Source organism: Eptatretus burgeri, chromosome 18 (assembly GCF_056783735.1).
Source record: "Eptatretus burgeri isolate ZD-2024b chromosome 18, Ebu_testis_v1, whole genome shotgun sequence".
NCBI classification, from domain to species: domain Eukaryota; kingdom Metazoa; phylum Chordata; class Myxini; order Myxiniformes; family Myxinidae; genus Eptatretus; species Eptatretus burgeri.
Genome location: NC_140978.1, coordinates 26,533,501 through 26,553,316, shown reverse-complemented (window position 1 = coordinate 26,553,316; position 19,816 = coordinate 26,533,501). Strand labels below are relative to the sequence as shown.

Genomic DNA, 19,816 nt, shown 5'->3' with positions numbered 1-19,816 from the left:
AGAATTTGAGAAGAGAGTGAGAGTGATATCAAGGGGAGAGGGAGGAGGACACATGGCCAGGGGGTGAAGAAGCTGCACACAAGCTGAATGAAACACAGCAGGAAAAGGAAGGGAAAGTGGGGATGAAACATAAAAGGAACAAACCAACCAACAACTAACAAACCAAAAGAGGTGAGGGAGAGGGCCGCAAAACCACAATAACCTGGAAAAGGGGGAGCGCTTAGGAGTGGGGTCATTTGGGGTAGAGGAGATCATGAGTGTGGTTGGGAGATGACCTGAGGAAGTGGTGAACACTGTTTTAAATCCCTGAAGGGGAGAATGGGACCGAACAGATTGGGGAAGTCGGTTCTTTTTTTAAATTTTTTTTCCTGATGTCGAACAGACAGGATTCCTCACACCGCAGTGAGTGCATCCGTGTGAAGGTTAAGTGGGATCAGAGATGCAAAATCTCCATTTTAACATCAAATGGAAAATAAAACACCTCTTCCTGACCCACAAAACCATCGTCAAGAACGTCGCTTCTCCACATGCGTTACAAAAGGAAGGACAAACGTGCGACTTTTAGAAAATTAAGCTTTATTATAAATGTTTCAAAATCAAACGATTCACACAGGATTGCATTCAAAACTCGGGCTGTGACGTTCACATCAGGTGAGGGAGGAAGAGGGATTGCTCGAGTTCCACAATGAACTCCATGAGTTTAGGGACATACATCCACTATACAAACCAAGGATCATCGTCGAGATAATTTAATGGTGGCCATTATGGAGGCCACCAGTCCTTTTGGTCATACCATGAACAGTTATTCATACCTAGCAAGATAATTTTCACCAAGTCTCAGTGAACGTGGTTTAAAGATTACCTTATCAATACCCTGGATTAATTGGGTACATCGAGCCAAATAAGCACCACGGATAAAAGCAAGACTGGTGGTAAATAATCTACTGTGCCCGCAATGCCATTTTGTTTTTAACTTGACGAGAAAACGGGTCACAGCGCAGCGACGTCCATCACCACGTGACTCTTCAAGTGCTGCGAAGTCCAAAGCAAGTTTCAGGTTGTTTTGACAGGTTGTGAAAGAGTGGAAAGTTGTTGGGGGGGGGGTAAATGGATGGATTTTCAGATGCTTTACACACCACGGAGCCTGCAGGCTGTGGACGGCGAGGACCCACATGTGAGGTCCATGTGCAGGTAGAAGGGAGGATGGCAGAGTACGAGGAACGATAGCCCGAAGCAAGCCCTCTGTGCAAACCGAGGTCCTTCAACAATCCTCCGTGGTCCAGACACCATGACACTACCGCAAAACCACATCTAATGGACCAGTCACTCGAGCCTGCACATAAGTTACAAAAGTTGTGCAAATGTTGACGCATTTATAGCAAAGTGTTTCATTTGGTGGAATTTCCTCCTCCTTCCACCACCACCACCACCCCCTCCCACAGTAAACTTTAGAGTAGATTTGAAACACCAAACAACTTTATACCTCGTTCAGCATTCGAGTCCATATGCCACACACATTTTAGTTCACACTCAACGGTAAACAACCATTGCATGCCACACTTATCGATAAATTTCCCCACAAAAAAAAAAAACAACAAACAGATAATCCAACAAACATTTCGAACAAAATGTGTCATCGGAATACTAAAAGATAACAAATGCTTACACTTCCAGCTACAATCTCGATGGATAATAACAGAAACGAGGGGAGATACCTTACGAGTAGAACAACATAAAAGAGCAACACCCATGCAAGTAGAGGATGTTTGCTTGTTAAAGGACGACGCAGGAACGGTTTGGTTCAAGCACCTTATCCTTAAGCGTCTTATTCCGGGTCTTCATGAACGGGCCATTTGGTGAGCACAATTTGGATCCGAGTACGGCCACATTAAGTCAATGGACTCACTCGGTCCTTTCAACTTGCACGCGAACACTCAAAAACCACCCCTTTCATAACGACCTTCATTCACAAAACCCATTTTATCAATCAGGGATGGGGAGCGTGGCTCCTGCACGGTGCCAAAACCTCCAGTCCATTTTAAGTACTTAAACAATATGTCCAATCACAGAATTCAACATTCGCTGCCACGGGAGTCCATGCGGTGGAACGAGCTGGGCACTTCCGGTGCCGTGCAATTCTGTGCGGGTGTTAGCTTTGGAAATGGGGAATATACACTTGGTTTGATAAAGCCAGCATCGCAAACCTATCATAGATAGGATATTTGTGCTCATGTTAGCGGCGCGGAAGTTCATCAAGACGTGGCCTCTCGGAAAGAATGAAAAGAATGCGATGTTCACAAGCGCCTTCAGCCACAGTACCTCCAGGTATCTCATTCACCTTCTCGTACAGTCAGGACAATCCCAAACTCGAGAGAACGTCATGGTTTGAAATCACCAAACAAAACACCTCCACGAGTAACTTCAAAACAACAATTGAATATTTGGAGCCCAACTGAATTAGCTTTTAGCAGAGGGCCAACTTTGACTGCTGTGTAAATGTCTCAGGCTCTTATGGTGGTGCCAAGGGTGATGTTGCTCTTCAGCCCAAACACCAGAGTCAGGTGGAAAATAGTATCTTGGGACCGTGGAATCAGCATTAAAGCAAAATTCCATTTTTCTGCAAAACCTAAACATGGAAGGTTTTTTTTTCCTTCATAAAAACAAACCTTAAGCATGTAGGTAAAGTAACGGTCAGCAATACTGAAGCAGTGGCATGGATGCATAGTGGCAGAAATGCAAGGAGAATTATTCAAAGACGGAAGCATGTCCGCATGGTGGAGTGCAGTGCCTGTTCCTTGGCCACACAGCATCAGAGAGTGAAAGCAGAATGATTTGGAGAACAGATGCAAACGGTATAACATGGTGGATGTCCTTCACGGCATTCTTAACAGAGCATCCTCATGGCCCATTGTCCAGCATTTACTACACGAGGTGCATTGAATCAGTTAGCCTGTTATAATGACAAAGCAAAATTTCAACTTGGATGATTTGTTCAACAGTGTTTCAATGTCATTACAATCGGTCTCTTAAATCTCATTTTTCTCTCCTGGGCTTCAAGATTGCTGTTTACCACCACCTCATATTATCCCCCATCTAAAACCATGATCTTTTCTACACCCGTTCACCCTCCGCAAGCCCACCTCTTTCCAAATTTGTCGTTTTTCATTCCTGATTGCGGTTATATCGATATTTTTCACCCTCTGTATCCTCACCTTGCCCTCATTCTTCCCCAGGTCCCTCATTTCTCCAAGTCCCCCTCGACTTTGTTCCTCATCCCTGCTGTTGGTGTGTCCAACTCCCCCCTATCTATCTACTGTTCCTTTTGTTCGAGAACATACTGATCCGTTGTATGTTCTAGTTCCCCCACAAACCTCAACCTTGCATACAACCCCCACCCCACCCCCAATAATTTTGAGGTATTGGTTGTCCACAGAGTTGACCGATTCTGTACCTCAAATAAAATTGGTTCGACTGACCAACTGAGCCTGCACCTCCACCGAGAACCGCTCGTCCAAATGAGCCTGCACCTTCACCCACCAGCATCGGCTCAGCTTTGCCTGCACCTCCAGTGAGGAAGAATGTTTTGCAATTATCCTGATAAAGCACCAAAATGCCTGCATAGAACATGAAAATGGAATAACCAAAATTGACACGCAGTGAAAGTGCTGCAGGCACAGCCATTTGCAGACCTGTGTTTGCTCCATTCGGAAGGACAATCACAGATCGCACTGAAAATTTGATCTTAAACATTAAAGACTTCATACTTTGAAATTCCCATCAAAAGCTGTTCATAAAGGTGACTTTTTTAATGAATTTGTTATTGTATTAGAACTCTGTAAGAGGCCACCAAGGAAACAGCACTTGTGCCTGCGTGGCAGTCCTGATGATCTTCACATGGTGTTTTATGCACAACAAAAGTGCAAACATTCACCGCAAATAGCAAAAATGTCCGACTCAAATTCTGAAATCAATTACAATAATAATTATTATAATAGTAATAATGATAATACAGCATACAGTGCAATTGACTCGTTCCTACATGGCAGATGTAATTATTTTTAAGATAGGTTCTGCACACCTCATTCCCCCCTCCCCTCACCAACTCCTTCCTGTTATCCACAGAACTTCAGGAAAAGAAATTAAAATGATTTTTCAAATTTACAAAATAAAAACACTAAATTGGGAAAACATAGCTTCGAGGCAGAATCCGACACTCTCAGACTCTCCAGCTCGTTGCTCGTTTCGCCAAATAATAGTTGTCCCAATGGTGAGGACCCCTTGATGCAAGCAAAACATGCAGCTCAGAAAGCAAGGTTAGCACAAGCTTGCCTTTATCTGCTGCTGCCCGTCCTGTTTGTAGCACCCTGTAAGGGTGTCGGGTACTTGTGGCTACTTGGTACCTTCCAAGGACCAGGCATGATGATTGCCTTTCTGCGAGTCTCACCACCTCCGGGAGATGAAGCTTGGCTAGTTCCGGTTTCGAAAGAATCGTCTGGCTGAGAAAGGTTGCCGCCGACTCTCGCGTTCTCGGTATTTGCTAATGAGAGCTCAGAAGATGGTACCACCACCTGGCTCTCACCACGCTCCAGTATAGCGTCAATTTCCTTATTCGAGGGTCCTGAATTCCGGGTTATGGGAACGTTGTGGCGTACAGACTTTTCTGAGGAAGCCTGATGACGCTTCCCACTGCCATCCTCTGCAGCCCCTGCAGTTCTTTCATCAATTCCCATATCTTGGACTTCTTTTCCAGTTTTATCACCTCGGCTCGAATGGGCCCAGGCGAGTCGCTTGGGAGAAGCGCTGTGCGCCGAAGTGCCCGCTTCTGTGGCATGCTTGCCGTGGGTCCTCGATTCTTTCACGTTTTGCCGTTCACGGTCACGTGATGCCTGCCGCTCATGACCTTGGCCATCACCGCGGGCTCTTCCACCTTCCAGGTGTCGTGAAGAGTCCACACTGTCCGGGGATGAGAAAGACAAACCAGACGAGTCGAGAGGTGATCGATGACGATCGGGTGACCTCCATCCAAGGGATTCTGCAACACATTTTATCAATGGTTTAATATCCCCAAAGCTGTACAGGATTGTGGACATGCGCTCACGACATCACTATCCATGGAATGGCCTGCCACATACTCTTTATAAAACTTCAGGCATGCACATACCATTGCTGGCATTGGTGTGTGCACGCACCAACAGTTGCATTGACTTGCTCAAGTGGTTTTTACAAAGACTGTTATGTTCAGGTGCACAAAATTGCCTCAAATAAATTACACATATTAATTAATTATGAGGGTGTGGGAGGGAGGGGAAGTTTGGAGGTGAAGGTGGGAGGTGGAATGACATCTGACAGGGTACACAGGTAGCAACTAAGCATTCATTTGGCCATACGTATGGAACCAGCTACTTACCGTGCTCCAGAGCTCGGCCTGGTGGTCGTTTTAAAAGGAGGTGGACCCTCCTGCCGCAAGACTTTATCGTTTCGATGGCTTTATCATACGTCATGTCCCTTGTGCTCTCCCCGTTAATCTCCACAATGTAGTCACCAATCTGAGTGGTAGAAAGTCGTTTTTTTGGTTGCACTCTCAATGGTTACATTCCCAAGCTCCTGGCCCATTTGAGAGGTTCACCTGAAGGGCCCCAATACCTTCCTGATGACCCACCTGGATTCGCCCACTATGTAAAGCAGGGCTGTCAGGTGCGAGTGATACAATGCTGAGGTCACGTCCATGATCCTTTCCTCCATCAAGTTTCAAACCAAACCCTGAGGAACCTTTTTCTAGGTCCACTCGTGAGTATGATGCACTCTGCATCTGCAAGCAAGAAATGACTTCCTGTGATAAAGCTCTCAAACACATGATATTATTTTTGATAAACAACAAAAGAGGGTTTGTGGCACAAGGAAAGGGCCAAAAGATTAAATAACAATCTTAAATATCTACGTGTGTGTGTGTGTGTGTGTGTGTGTGTGTGTGTGTGTGTGTGTGTGTGTGTGTGTGTGTGTGTGTGTGTGTGTGTGTGTGTGTGTGTGTGTGTGTGTGTGTGTGTGTCCGTCCTGCACAACTCCAAAACCATAAAACTGCATGCATACTATGGGAACTCCAAGGAAGTACAAGAGTGAAAATTGTGTGTTTAGATTAATTAAAACACCCCTTTTGAAGATAATTAATGGCATTATTTAATTATATCCTTTATCAAACGATCCCTGGCCACCCCACTCTCTGGAGTCTTTAGACGTATCCTGGGTGACCTCGCTGGGTTCTGAAGCTACCATGTTTTTGGCTTGCCCAACCATGTCTTCAGTTGAAATTGGCCGCAATGATTCTTCACGAGAAAGTTTTTTTTTTTTTTACCTTCCTTCCTCAAATTATCGAATGCTTGTTCAACATAGCTAAGAATCGCCGGAGGACATTGCAATTCATATAAACGCCCGAAGACGCCAGCGTTTGTCGCTTTGTTTCATTTCCGCACATGCAATAACCTCACAAATCTCATATGTATATGTATATGTATATATATATATATATATATATATATATATATATATATATATATATATATATATATATATATATATATATATTCGATTAAGCCAAGTCTTTGGGTCTCACTCTCTCACTACAGGCAGGTCGATGATTTTTCTGTTTTCCACCATCTCCTCTCTGGCTTCAACCCTCTCCCCAACCTTACTCTGTCCCCCCCCCCCCCCATATTGCTGCAGGGTATTCAAGGTCCACCAGAAACTCCCTTCTGGTGAAACTACCAAAATCAAGAATCACTGCTCACCTTCACTCTTTCATTCCTCTTTTTTCCTGCATCTGGAACAAACTCCCACACACTCTTCAATCCCACTCTTCCCTCCAGGTGTTCAAAACAGCTGTTCACAATCTCTTGTCTTCCCCCATCCAAACCACGATCTTTTCTACCCCCATGAATCCACCCCAAACCCACCTCCTTCAAATTCCCTGCTTTCCTTCCTGTAGTGTCCATCTTGTTTACCCTGTGTACCCCACCCCATCCCTCTCCCTTCCACAGATCTCCTCATGTCTCTGTTCCACACCGTTTTGTGCCTCCGTCTCCCACCCCTCTCGTCTCCTGCTCCCATTGTTATACGTTCTGTGTGTTAGCTGTTATATGAGCCTTGACATTGCACACAAATTTTAATTTTTTTTTTAAAGAAGAAAAAGAAACCTCAATATCTCTCCCACTCTCTCTCTCCCCGCATCAGGATGGTGTTTATGTCCAGACAGGAGTTTGTCTCTGGACGTGTCTGGATGGTATTTATAGTATGAATGGTACAAAATGGATCTCAGTCATTATTTTGTTTGCATCTTCATCGTTATTCTGTGCAGAAGCATTTTGATGAGACAGTATGAATCGTAACTAACGCTCCACCGCATGTCTGCCTTCCCCTTCCTCTCACCTTCTCAAGCCAACACAGAATGTCCAAATGAGGTCAAATGCAACTGTGGTATCTCCTCAAAAGAGCTAAAATAGCACTACCAACAGTGTTATGAAAAAAGGTGCTTCTCTCTGTCTCCCTTTCTCGGTCCATGTTCCAAATTTCTCAAGCAGATCCTTCTTCTGACATAAGTCGTGTGTCTGTGTCTGTCTCTGTCTCTGTCTCTGTCTCCTGTTGTCACCAGAGTTGTCATTTTATATGGTGTCATCCACCAGTGGTAATCCAGACAGAGCAAATGTCTCAATCATAATTTGTTTTCGCAGCTACTTCCAACAGCAGCACCTCCCAAATCACCACAGTAATTTAATCCAATTACTAACAGCCACGACTACCCTTCACGGTCCACACACATTGGCCATAAAGAACGAATTACCTCAAAGACAAATGGAATGACAATCATGAGATATGGATGAAAAAAAAATGTGTAAGGGAGCCTCAAGAGATGGAAATGATCAATATGGCAACAGAGCAGTAAAAGGGTGCTGTACAAGAGCTGACCTGCAAGGCCACTCCATCTGGCCTGATGTCTCGCCGTCCACGGATCTCAGCCCTAAAAATAAAGAAAGAAGACCCATTGTGGAAAACTGAGACCATCTGACAGCAAAAACATGAAGAATCAGCCATGCGAGTGTAATAGCTGATCGAGTGTTGAATCTTGTTGCCCCTTGGTTTGTGAACTTCGTTGGTCAGTCATGCATGTGGGCTGGAGATGCACATTACCCAAGTAAGTTATTTGGAGCATGATACATGGAGCGGAGCCACACCATAGTTATACTTTTTCAACAAAACGCAGCGTAATATCCAAAAAAAAATCACTTCTATGGAATACCTCAATCACATCAAATCTCTACCGAAGGATCCAATGCTGACGGAATATCCACCCCTCCAAAAAAAAACGACACGTTCTCGTCTCATTGCTTCCCATTCGCCCCGGATTGTGGCCGCTCACCCTTTGCCCGTGAATTCTGCTCTAAAAAGAAAAACTCACCCGATGATCTTGTCTGATTGGTCGGAGGCATTTGAGGTTCGCTCACTGCTGTATTTGTCATCACTTGTCATTGGAGAAAGGCTTCCAAACTCTGCACAAAATGAACAACAAACACAACATAACCCCAGGTTATGAACCCCAGGTTATTAATGCACAATTCCATTAATGAACATACTTTGGGCTCCCCATGAACATCCCTACCTTGTCCATCAATACATGTTCAAGAAACAACGTATAACTATAAATGTTACATCTTCCTCTCTTCTCTTCTCTCTCACCCACAGCAATCCCTCAACACCAAGTACAACCTCACATGTGGAAATCCCTCAGTACCAGGTATAACCTCACATGTGGAAATCCCTCAGTACCAGGTACAACCTCACATGCGGAAATCCCTCAGTACCAGGTACAACCTCACATGCGGAAATCCCTCAGTACCAGGTACAACCTCACATGCGGAAATCCCTCAGTACCAGGTACAACCTCACATGCGGAAATCCCTCAGTACCAGGTATAACCTCACATGCGGAAATCCCTCAGCACCAGGTACAACCTCACATGCGGAAATCCCTCAGCACCAGGTACAACCTCACATGCGGAAATCCCTCAGCACAAGGTACAACCTCACATGCGGAAATCCCTCAGTACCAGGTACAACCTCACATGCGGAAATCCCTCAGTACCAGGTACAACCTCACATGCGGAAATCCCTCAGTACCAGGTACAACCTCACATGTGGAAATCCCTCAGTACCAGGTACAACCTCACATGTGGAAATCCCTCAGTACCAGGTATAACCTCACATGCGGAAATCCCTCAGTACCAGGTATAACCTCACATGCGGAAATCCCTCAGCACCAAGTACAACCTCACATGCGGAAATCCCTCAGCACCAGGTACAACCTCACATGCGGAAATCCCTCAGTACCAGGTATAACCTCACATGTGGAAATCCCTCAGTACCAGGTACAACCTCACATGTGGAAATCCCTCAGTACCAGGTACAACCTCAGATGCGGAAATCCCTCAGTACCAGGTACAACCTCACATGCAGAAATCCCTCAGTACCACGTACAACCTCACATGTGGAAATCCCTCAGTACCAGGTATAACCTCACATGTGGAAATCCCTCAGTACCAGGTACAACCTCACATGTGGAAATCCCTCAGTACCAGGTACAACCTCACATGTGGAAATCCCTCAGTACCAGGTATAACCTCACATGTGGAAATCCCTCAGTACCAGGTCTAACCTCACATGTTGAAATCCCTCAGTACCAGGTACAACCTCACATGTGGAAATCCCTCAGTACCAGGTCCAACTTCACATGTGGAAATCCCTCAGTACCAGGTACAACCTAATACGCAGCAATTCTTCACCACCAAGTACAACGTCATGTGCAACAATTCCCTCACCACCACATACAGTTCCTATAGAAAGTGTAGGCCTACACCACATTTCAAAATTTTCACCTTTTGTTGCCTTATAGCCCGGAATTAAATTGCATTAAAACAGACTTTTTCCACCTTTATTTATGCATTGTAACCCACAACTTCCAAGTGAAAAACAAATTCAACAAATTGCAGAAAATTAATTAAAAATATAATATCAGAATGTCTTGGTTGGATTAGGGTCAACCCCCCCCCCCCCTGTTTATAATAGAAATGGTAAATTAGCTCAGGTGTAACCAATCACTTTCAAAATCACACACAAAGTTAATTGGCCTCCACTTGTGTTAATTTGAAGTGATTCTGATTATTTAACAATAAAACGGTAGTGTTCCTGTAGGTTTCCTCTGATGGGTGATGCATTTCACAGCAAAGACTCAACCATGAGCACCAAGGAGCTTTCAAGAGACTTCCGGGATAAAGTTGTGGAAAGGTACAGATCTAGGGATGGGTAAAAAATATTTAATAGACCATGAATATCCCTTGGAGCACAGCCAAAGCAATCAATAAGAAGTGGAAGGTGTATGATACCACCAAGACCCTGCCTAGATCAGGCTGTCCCTCCAAACTGGATGACCAAGCAAAGAGGAGACCGATTAGAGAGGCTACCAAGAAGCCAATGGCAATTTTGAAAGAGCTACATGACTTTATGACAAAGACTGGTCACTGTGTGCATGTGACAACTATCCCAAGCACTCCACAAGTCTGGCCTGTACGGTAGGGAGGCAAAGAAAGAAGCCATTACTCAAAAAAGCCCACCTTGAGTCCCATTTGAGGTATGCAAAAAAACACTACGGAGATTCTGAAGCCATGTGGCAAAAAGCACGGTTTTAAGAAACTAAGATGGAACTTTTTGGCCTAAATGCAAAACGTTACGTTTGGTGCAAACCCAACACAGCAAATCACCCAAAGAACACCATCCCGACTGAAGCATGGTGGTGGCAGCATCATGTTATGTGGATGTTTCTCATCAGCAGGGACTGGGGGGGGGGGCACTTGTCAGGATAGAAGAGAAAATGGATGGAGCAAAACCTGCTGCTTTCTGCAAGAAAGCTGAAATTGGGACGGAAGTTCACCTTTCAGTACAACACGACCCAAAGTACACAGCCAAAGCTGCACTGGAGTGGCTAAAGAACAAAAAGATAAATATCCTTGAGTGGGTCAGAGCCCCAACCTAAATCTAATCGAAAAATCTGTGGCATGACTTGATTGTTGTCCATCAGCGCTCTCCACACAACTTGACTGAGCTTGAACAGTTTTGTACAGAAGAATGGGAAAATATTGCCCAATCAAGGTGTGCAAAGTTGGTAGAAACCAATCACAACAGACTCACAGCTGTAATTGCTGTCAAAGGTGCTTCCACCAAGTATTAACTCAGCAGGGTGGATACTTATCCAACCAAGATATTCTAGTTTTGTATTTTTAACTAATTTTCTGAAATTTGTAGAAGTTGTTTTTCACTTGGAAGTTGTGGGTTACGATGCGTAAATAAAGATGGAAAAAGTCTGATTTAACGCAATTTAATTCCAGGCTATAAGGCAACAAAAGGTGAAAATTTTGAAAGGGGGTGTACACTTTCTATAGGCACTGTACAACCTCACATGCAGCAATCCCTCACCGCCATGCCACACATCTCACGCAGGTATCCCTCGCCACCATGCACACCTTCACCAGAGCACTCCCTTGCTCACATTACGCCAGCTCTCACAGCTCTCTTACCCAAGAGACACCTCATCTGCAATCCCTTAGCACCGTGTGCCCCAAACCAATCAATGAAAGAATTCCGAAGAAAATGTGAATGATAGCCAGTTACATATTTAGACATGCAAATGCGGTGGAATTCGACTTCCCTCCCAGACACGTGATTAAACCCACGAATTGCACTCCCCCCCCCCCCCCGTCCTCCTCACCATACAACCTACCCCATAATACTCCATATCCCTTTCCCTCCTTGTTTCTACATAATAAAGTGGTAACCCACTGGAGGGATTACCAAAATTAAAATCAAAATCAAAAGGTGATCAAAAACATTTATAAACACCATTAAACACCATCCAACCCCCCACCCCCCACCCTTCCCTACCTCTTAATCGTAGTCTTTGACTTACCTTCAGCCGGGACGATACTCAGTGTTACATTCCTGCCTTCCGTCTTTATCAGGCTGACAATTTGATCATGTGAGAGGTGCACGATGGAATGCCCATTCACTGCCAGGATACGGTCTCCTTCCTTAAGATGGCCTGAACGTGCTGCAGGACTGCCTGGCACGATGCGGTCAATACGATGTGGGACGTCATTCCCTGCCGGGTAGTGGGGGCAAATGCACATGACCACATTCCGTAAGGAATAAAGTAGGTCCCGAAGTGCAGATTATTATACAATAGGGGGTGTGGGAAGTGCAACATTGCACTTCATATACTTCAACAGGTCCTCAACACAAAGCGATTATTAAGCAGTTGAAAAACCATGCTCTCTTTCATACCTGCCTGAGATGCTTTCTCAACGTCATTTCTCAAATCTACATTACATCCATGATGGTTATAAACATTTTCCCTTCCAGAAAGAGTCCCCATACCAACCTCTCTCGACTACGGGCCTGCATGCAAGAGGAACGGCAAAGATCCTCCATTTCCTATTCTCTCCTGGTATTAGTCACAATATTCACTTCATTCAAGTTGTTCTATGATGGCCATTGTCCTCCTGTCGTCGAGACAGCAACCAAAGCAGACGGCCTTACCAGACTTGGTGGCATAATGGTCAAAGCATCTTGGAGGTCGACGGTTCGATTCCGACCCGAGCAGAGTCCTTACAAAGACTAAAACGGATACTTACTGCTTCCTTGCTTGACACTCAGCATTTAAAGGATAGTGCATTGACAAGCGAGCAGAGGTTGACATCCATGAACAGGAATAAATATTTTCTTAAATGCCCGATTGATTGAGGGGAGAAAAGTGACGTCATAAAGATGGCGTCGCCGATTCCCAGTGCGCCTCGGGAAGTACGTCACCAGCTTAGTCGTTTTTTTTATTGCCCCCCTCCACCTGCCATTACCCCCTTTAACGTGAACAGAACCACATACACAGCATCAGCCTAAAGCCAAAAATGACTTGTAATCCACTGACCAGACTTTATGTCTATTGATATCCACTACTCCCAATGCAGCGTCCAATCACAAACAACTCAAGTTGGAATGACATGCCGACGTGTCTGGAGATCTTGTGCTGAGAAACTGCAGTCACTCACCATCAATGTCCTTCAAATCCGGATGACCCAGGGTCGAGATGAGGACAAAGCCAAATCCTTCATTTTCATTGCGCTGCAGGTTCACTTTGTGGGGCTGCACACCAGGAGGTAGAAGGCTGGTCTCCACATTCGAGCCCATCACTGTGCCAGACTCCACAGGCCGAGGCGGAACCATTTCATCCTCACCACCGGGTTGGGATGCCCCAGATGTGAGGCTGCGTTGAGAGCCTGGAGAGATACTTCTACCTGCCAAGTAGAGCAGAAGTTGGTCGTTCACTTCAATCCTAAATTCACGAGAAATCCTTCATACGTTGCCGACGTTGTGCATCAACACGTCATCAACATCAAATCAACTAACAGCTTGGTCATAATCTTTGAGGAGTAGCTGAATATAACCTACAGCTGTTAGATTGTGCAAAATGTAAAATCTGCATTCATTTGGGCTATCGACGTAGAGTATTACCCTACACAATTTATACATCATACGTCCATGTTGTATCTGTCTTCCTGATGAACAAAAACGGAATTTGTCAAAACTGCTCCACCCACCACCCCTCCCCCAAGAATAATTTCATCAAATATGATGATTTGAAGTCCTTACCTACCAATTGAGTCCAAGTCTCTACAAACTGCTCCTCCCCCACCCCCACCCCCCACTCCCCCACTCCATCTTTCCATCAACCCCCATCCACTCTTCAAAGAAACAAAAGCACACCGAGATAGCGCCGAATGCCAAGGCTGACTCCGCCTTTCTTGGCGGCTTGCTGCATGAGACCAAGAACATGCGTGTGACCCTGTCCTCGCACCGACACATCGTCCACAGTGAGGAGCTCATCGTGCTGGCGCAGGCGTCCGTCTGTATCTGCCGCGCCATGGGGTACAATGGAGCCAATTGTGATCTGCAGGAACAACAACCACATCACGACTACTTGTACACCTTTTCTTGGTGGATGATAACAGGTTGCAACTCAATTTACCTCCATGGAAAAGCTGATTGGTGGTTCAATGTGGACATGCACCCTTGAGCCATTGAGAAAATTTTTAAAACAAAATCACTTCGCTGGACAGGTTCATGGACGATTCGCTGTCAAAAAAGCGTCGGCGAAATGTGGACAGTCGTAAAAGCTTGCGCTGTCGAAAGGCCAATCTTAAGATGACCATACGACCGAAGATTCTTTATTACCTCTGCCACTGAAGGTGGACGGAGGTTATGTTTTCACTTCTTGATGTTACTTACAAAATCTAAGACTTTTCAACTAAATTGATTTGACGATTTTGTTATTCTGTCTGTTTGTCTGTCTGTCGCCTACAGGTCACAATTTTAAACCAATCTTAACGAAACTTCACCACATGGTAGACTTTGTCATAAGAGAGAAGCCTGTTGTTTTTGAGGTCAAAAGGTCAACAACTTCGGTGAGATTTCCAAAATTCTCAAATGTCATCCGATTGACTTGAAATTTGAAGAGGATTTATATTTCAGGTCACTGAATCCAACCAGACAACTATTTTTGAGATCAAATTTGTTTTATGGATTTTGCAATTATCGTGCTCTGCATGACGTCTTCTTGTTTATCTGTCAGGCTGTTTGTGAGCAGGATATCTCAAGTTATGAATGGATTTGGATGAGACTTGGTGGACAGGTTGGGGTGTGTGTTGAGGAATAATTAATTATATTTTGGTGAAGATCCAGCCTATCAGTGGGACACAAAACGTAAACTGTCCAGCCTGGCAGAGGTATGTGTTCCACTGAATGCTGTTCTTGCATTAAAGAAGTGTCTTAAGTATATCATGTCAAAAAACATCATTTAGAGTAAATAAAAAACTAATTTTGCAAACATAACAGGCATCCTTGGGTGAAAGAACTTCATGCAGGAGCAGCGAGATCCTCTCACCGGTTCTCCCAGTTCGTTCCCTCCCAGAATGCGGAACCCAAAACCTCTCTCTTGTCTCTGTAGGTAGAAGTGCTGTTCCTGGTAATCCCCAACCGGTGTTGCTGCAAGAACGAAAAATTAAAAGGGATATAAAAACAAACTATAACAAGAACGGCACTCTTCGAGGTTGCCACGACATCCGATATGCTTCTGCCCACATTATTACATCATTCTCATGCAGTACTTGTACCAAGTTTGATTTAAATCCCTTCAGCTGTTCTCAAGTATCACATTTTTACTGGACATGACCTCTGCCCTGTTGATGCCAAAACCTAATGAGTATCCTTAGATTGTTATACCTATTTGTATCAAGTTTAGTCAAAATCTAATCACGAGTTCACAAGTTAGCATGGTAACAGAATCTTTACCGACCATGACCTCTGACCTTTGACCTCTTGACTCCAAAATTTAATCAGTTCATCTTTGCATCATTATACATCCTTGTATCAAGTTTGACTTGGATCCCTTCAGCTGTTCTTAACTTATCGTGGAAACGAATACCAATCACGGACGGACAGAAGGATGCACGGACACACGGACGGAAGGATGCACGGACACACGGACGGACAACCCAAAAACAATGCCTCTGGAGACTTTGTCGAAGGGGGCATTAAAATGGATATGGAAGTAGAAGAGAGCACAGGTGCATGAGAAAGCATTTGAGGTGACAACGGCCAGCACTCTTGAATGATTGAAGAGATGGGTACAAGACAAATGATGTAGGGATTTGCTAGATGTTAAACTGATCTTTTTTTGTGGACACAATGTCAAGGCTCATATAAGAGGTAACACACAGAACGTATAACAAGGGGAGCAGGAGACAAGAGGGATGGGGGATGGAAGCACAAAACACTGGGGAATAGACACATGACGAGATCTGTGGAAGGGAGAGGGATGGGGTAGCAAGATGGACACAACAGCGACTTTCGGAAAGGAAAGCAGGGAATTTGAAGGAGGTGGGTTTGGGGTGGATTAATGGGGAAGATAAGAGATGGTGGTGAACAGCTGTTTTCAAGAGCTGGAGGAAGAGTGGGATTGAACAGAGTGTGGCAGTTTGTTCCAAACACAGGGAAAAAAAGAGGAATGAAAGAGTGAAGGTGAGAAGTGATTCTTGATTTTGATAGAGTAACCAGAAGAGGGTTGCGAGTAGACCTTGAGCACTTTGCAGAAATATGGCAGGACAGATAGCAGACAGAGCCGGGGGGAGGCCGGAGAGGGCGAGGGGAGGAGGCCGGAGAGGGCGATGCCGGTGAGGAGACGGTAGAAGACAAAGACCACCGACCTGCCTATGCCCTGCCTATAGTGAGAGAGTGAGAGACCCAAAAACTCAGCCTCATCGCGGGAGATACCAATCATCTTAAATGCCTTGGTTTTCGCAGCGTGAAGCCGAAAAAGGTGAGAGGCAGGAGCACCAGCCCTCCATTAGGCTGTGGATGAAAGCTTTGAACAAGGTCAGGAGCTCAGGTGTGCCAAGGAAGGAATTTGCACGACGGAGGATGCCCAATTGGCGACTCGCTTTGGAGGCCAGCTTGGAGATGTGGCTTTCGCAGGAAAGATCGTGGCAGATATTGAGGTCCCAAAGTTTGAATGAAAGGACTTCTTCAAGAGGATTGTTGAGAAAGTATATTGGAGGGTGGGGGGGGGGGTTCCAGACAGTCCTATTGGAGAGACATAGTGAGAGTGTGAGATTTGTCAAGATTGAAAGACATGTTCCACATGTTGGACAAGCTTGAGATTTTATTCAGATCTGCAACGAGTGAAGAGGCTGTTGCTTGCCAATCTGAGGGATGACCGATGGTACGGCAGAGGGTGGAGTCATCAGCAAAGAGATAAAGAGAGTTTTCCAGAGAGTCAGAGAAGACATTGATGAAAACCAGAAAAAGAACAGGGCTCAGAACGCTACCTTGAGGAACGCCAGCTTGGACAGGAAGAGGGGATGAAAGAACTCCATTTAGGGCCACACGTTGACTGCGACAGGAGAGGAAGTCTGCGAGCCATGAGTGGAGATGGCCTTGGATACCATAGGAAGAGAGTTTGGTGAGCAGGGCAGGGTGCCAGACCGTGTCAAAAGCACACGATATGTCTAGGGATACGGCTCAGATTTCATGTCCGGCATTGAGGACCTCCATCCATTGTTGGGAAAGCAGGAGCAGCAAGGCCAGGGTAGAGTAACCGGGTCTGAATCCAAATTGATGATCAGAAATCAAGCCATTGGAGAAGAGGAAGGATTCAATGTCGGAAGCGATTATCTATTCCATAACCTTGGTGATGATTGTGAGAAGGCTGATTGGTCTGTAGTTGCAGGGGTCTGTTTTTGCACCTTTTAATGCAGGGTGGTAATATTTACTGATTTCCAAGCAGATAGCAGATGACCTTGAGCAAATGAGAGGGTGAATAGAACAGAGAGAGGATGAACAAGAGCAGAGGAGCAGGTTTCTCGGACACGTGGGCTGATGCCGTCTGGACCGGTTGCAGAATCTGAGTTGAGGTTTGACAACAAGCTCTCTCCACTTAGAAGAAAAGGACACAGAGTCCAGGAACAGATGGGTGCGACTGGGTATGGTGGGTACAGAAAGCAATGGGTTTGGGACAAGATTTAGAAGCAAACACAGAGTTTAGGCATTCAGCCTTTTCACGTGCGGTGTCAGCTCTGCGGCCATTTGAGGTAAAGGCCCGGTCACACCTTGACGTTTTAGCCAACGTATGCCGATTTTTGAATTTTTTTCCTAAAACGCTGGCACACGTTGAATACGTTATGGGTAAGTTTTGATGACATTGAGAGCACGCTGAAAAACACTGCCATACGTCGTTGTACGTTGGCTTTAAACGTTGTACTTTTCGGTTGTCCTCAAATTTTTTCATGCTTGAAATTTCACGACGTATGCCGGCGTATGACTCACACGTTCCGCTACGCTGGCCACAAGTTGTATGCACGGTCTGCGATCGTTGACAGACATCAACACATGCTACTTGTAAGTTAATCATAAGTTGAGACACGCCGAGGTAATGTTTAGCGTACCCGAAACTTATTTCTAACCTATGATTAACGTGTTGTTGGCACGTTACGCGATCGTTGCCACACATCGACAGACGTTACTTTTAAGTTACTCATAGGCTGAAAGACGTCGGTATAATGGATCGTCCTTGCGTCAGCGTCCACGGCCACGGCCAGGACACTTGTTTGCAGCATTCTTCAAACTTTTCTTCGGCATGACGAGGATGTTCACACTTCGATGTCTAGCTTGGCTATGATTCCAATTGTCCATCGGCAGCGTCTATTTAAAATAGTCGAGTTTGAGCGTTTTAACACGTTCAGAAGAAACGCTTCAAATTTCCAAACCCCAGCGTCAAAAAACAAAGGCGAGTGACAGCAATTTAAATCGTTCATTGTAAACAATGAAAATATTTGAGTGGTACCGTTTAAAAGTCGTTGAGTGTAAAAAAAATCCAATTGTTGAGCGCAAGCGTCTACTTTCAATAGTGGAGATGCAGCAATTTAAATCGTTGAGTTTATCATTTAAATCGTTAAATCGTTAAACGCAAGGAGGATCCATCATAACCCACACCCTCCCCCTCACACTCACCTACTACTGCCAACATGAACAAACTACTACTAATACTAATACTAATACTGATACTAATACTGATACTGTTACTGCTGACATGGACATCGACTCAAAAAGGACTCGAAAACACTGTTGGGTTCCCCTTTTATGAACACCATTTTTATATACCAATTCCCAAAACTGCTGGGAACACGTCTTTATATGGCAGTTGTAAGATAGAAACACATTCATTTTTTTTTTTTTTTTTGTCGACCGGAAGACGTCATTGGAATACGTCTACATATGTCGATGTGTGTTGGGACTACGTAAAGAATTGGTTCAAAGCACGTCAAACATAAGTTAGAAATAAGTTTCGCGTAAAAAAGACATTACCGCGACGTGTTTCGATTTATGAGTAGCTTATAAGTAGCCTTTGTGGACGTGTGTAAGCGTCCACATATCGTGTGTAAAACTTATCCCCATCGCATGAGGAACGTGTGTCATACGCCGAGTACGTCGTAAAATTTTGAACATGTTTAAAATTTCTTGACGTACTCTACTTACTACGACGTATGATAGCGTGCTTTAGCGTTGTACTCACGTATACCAAACTTACTCATACCGTATTTGACGTGCCCCAACGTTTTAGACACATTTTTCTTAGGTCGGCATACGCTGGCAAGATCGCCAAGGTGTGACCGCGATGTTGTCACTTCCATTTCTACGGCAGTTATGATTCGAATCGTTGTGCGTCAGCCTTTTAATAGGCTACGTCACGACATCGTCGGCGATGCGTGCAACGCGCTATGCCTAAGTTAGACTATCGTTGGGCATCGGTTGTGTCGGCCGACAACAGGTTCAGCATTCGTTGGTATAAGTTATCTATAACACAACGAAACGTTCTGTGTTGTTACCAATGCGTTATACATAAGACCAAGTCGTTATAAATACATCCGAATCTTTAAAAAAAACATCAAAAGTTCAACGTAAGCCAGCGTTTTAGATACATTTTAATACGTTGCCATCGCTGGCTAAAACGTCAAGGTGTGACCGGGCCTTTAGGGAGGGAATGGAGGGGGAACATACAGCAGAAACAGACTTCACCAGACGCCACCAGGATTTGGAGGAGGGAGACAGGTTTGAGAGTTCAGACTTGAGATTAGAAAGATGTTGTTTTCTGGCTCTCCAGAGGGTAGATACAC

At 44.8% G+C, this 19,816-nt stretch overlaps 1 protein-coding gene across 3 annotated transcripts in view; it reads right to left on the bottom strand.

Annotated features, from left to right (window-relative positions):
* Positions 1–556: 556 nt before the first annotated feature.
* LOC147008779 (membrane-associated guanylate kinase, WW and PDZ domain-containing protein 3-like) overlaps positions 557–19,816 on the bottom strand; it is a 106,880-nt gene continuing 87,620 nt past the window's right edge. For all 3 annotated transcript variants that reach the window (XM_085863855.1, XM_085863857.1, XM_085863856.1), the window contains exons 14-22: positions 15,031–15,131; positions 13,854–14,037; positions 13,139–13,384; positions 12,004–12,195; positions 8,447–8,537; positions 7,957–8,008; positions 5,660–5,809; positions 5,408–5,546; positions 557–5,032 (exon numbers count right to left, since the gene is read on the bottom strand). In XM_085863855.1, coding sequence (XP_085719981.1) covers positions 4,332–5,032; positions 5,408–5,546; positions 5,660–5,809; positions 7,957–8,008; positions 8,447–8,537; positions 12,004–12,195; positions 13,139–13,384; positions 13,854–14,037; positions 15,031–15,131 — 1,856 coding nt within the window. In that variant the 3' untranslated portion in view covers positions 557–4,331. The remainder of the gene's footprint in view (positions 5,033–5,407; positions 5,547–5,659; positions 5,810–7,956; positions 8,009–8,446; positions 8,538–12,003; positions 12,196–13,138; positions 13,385–13,853; positions 14,038–15,030; positions 15,132–19,816) is intronic.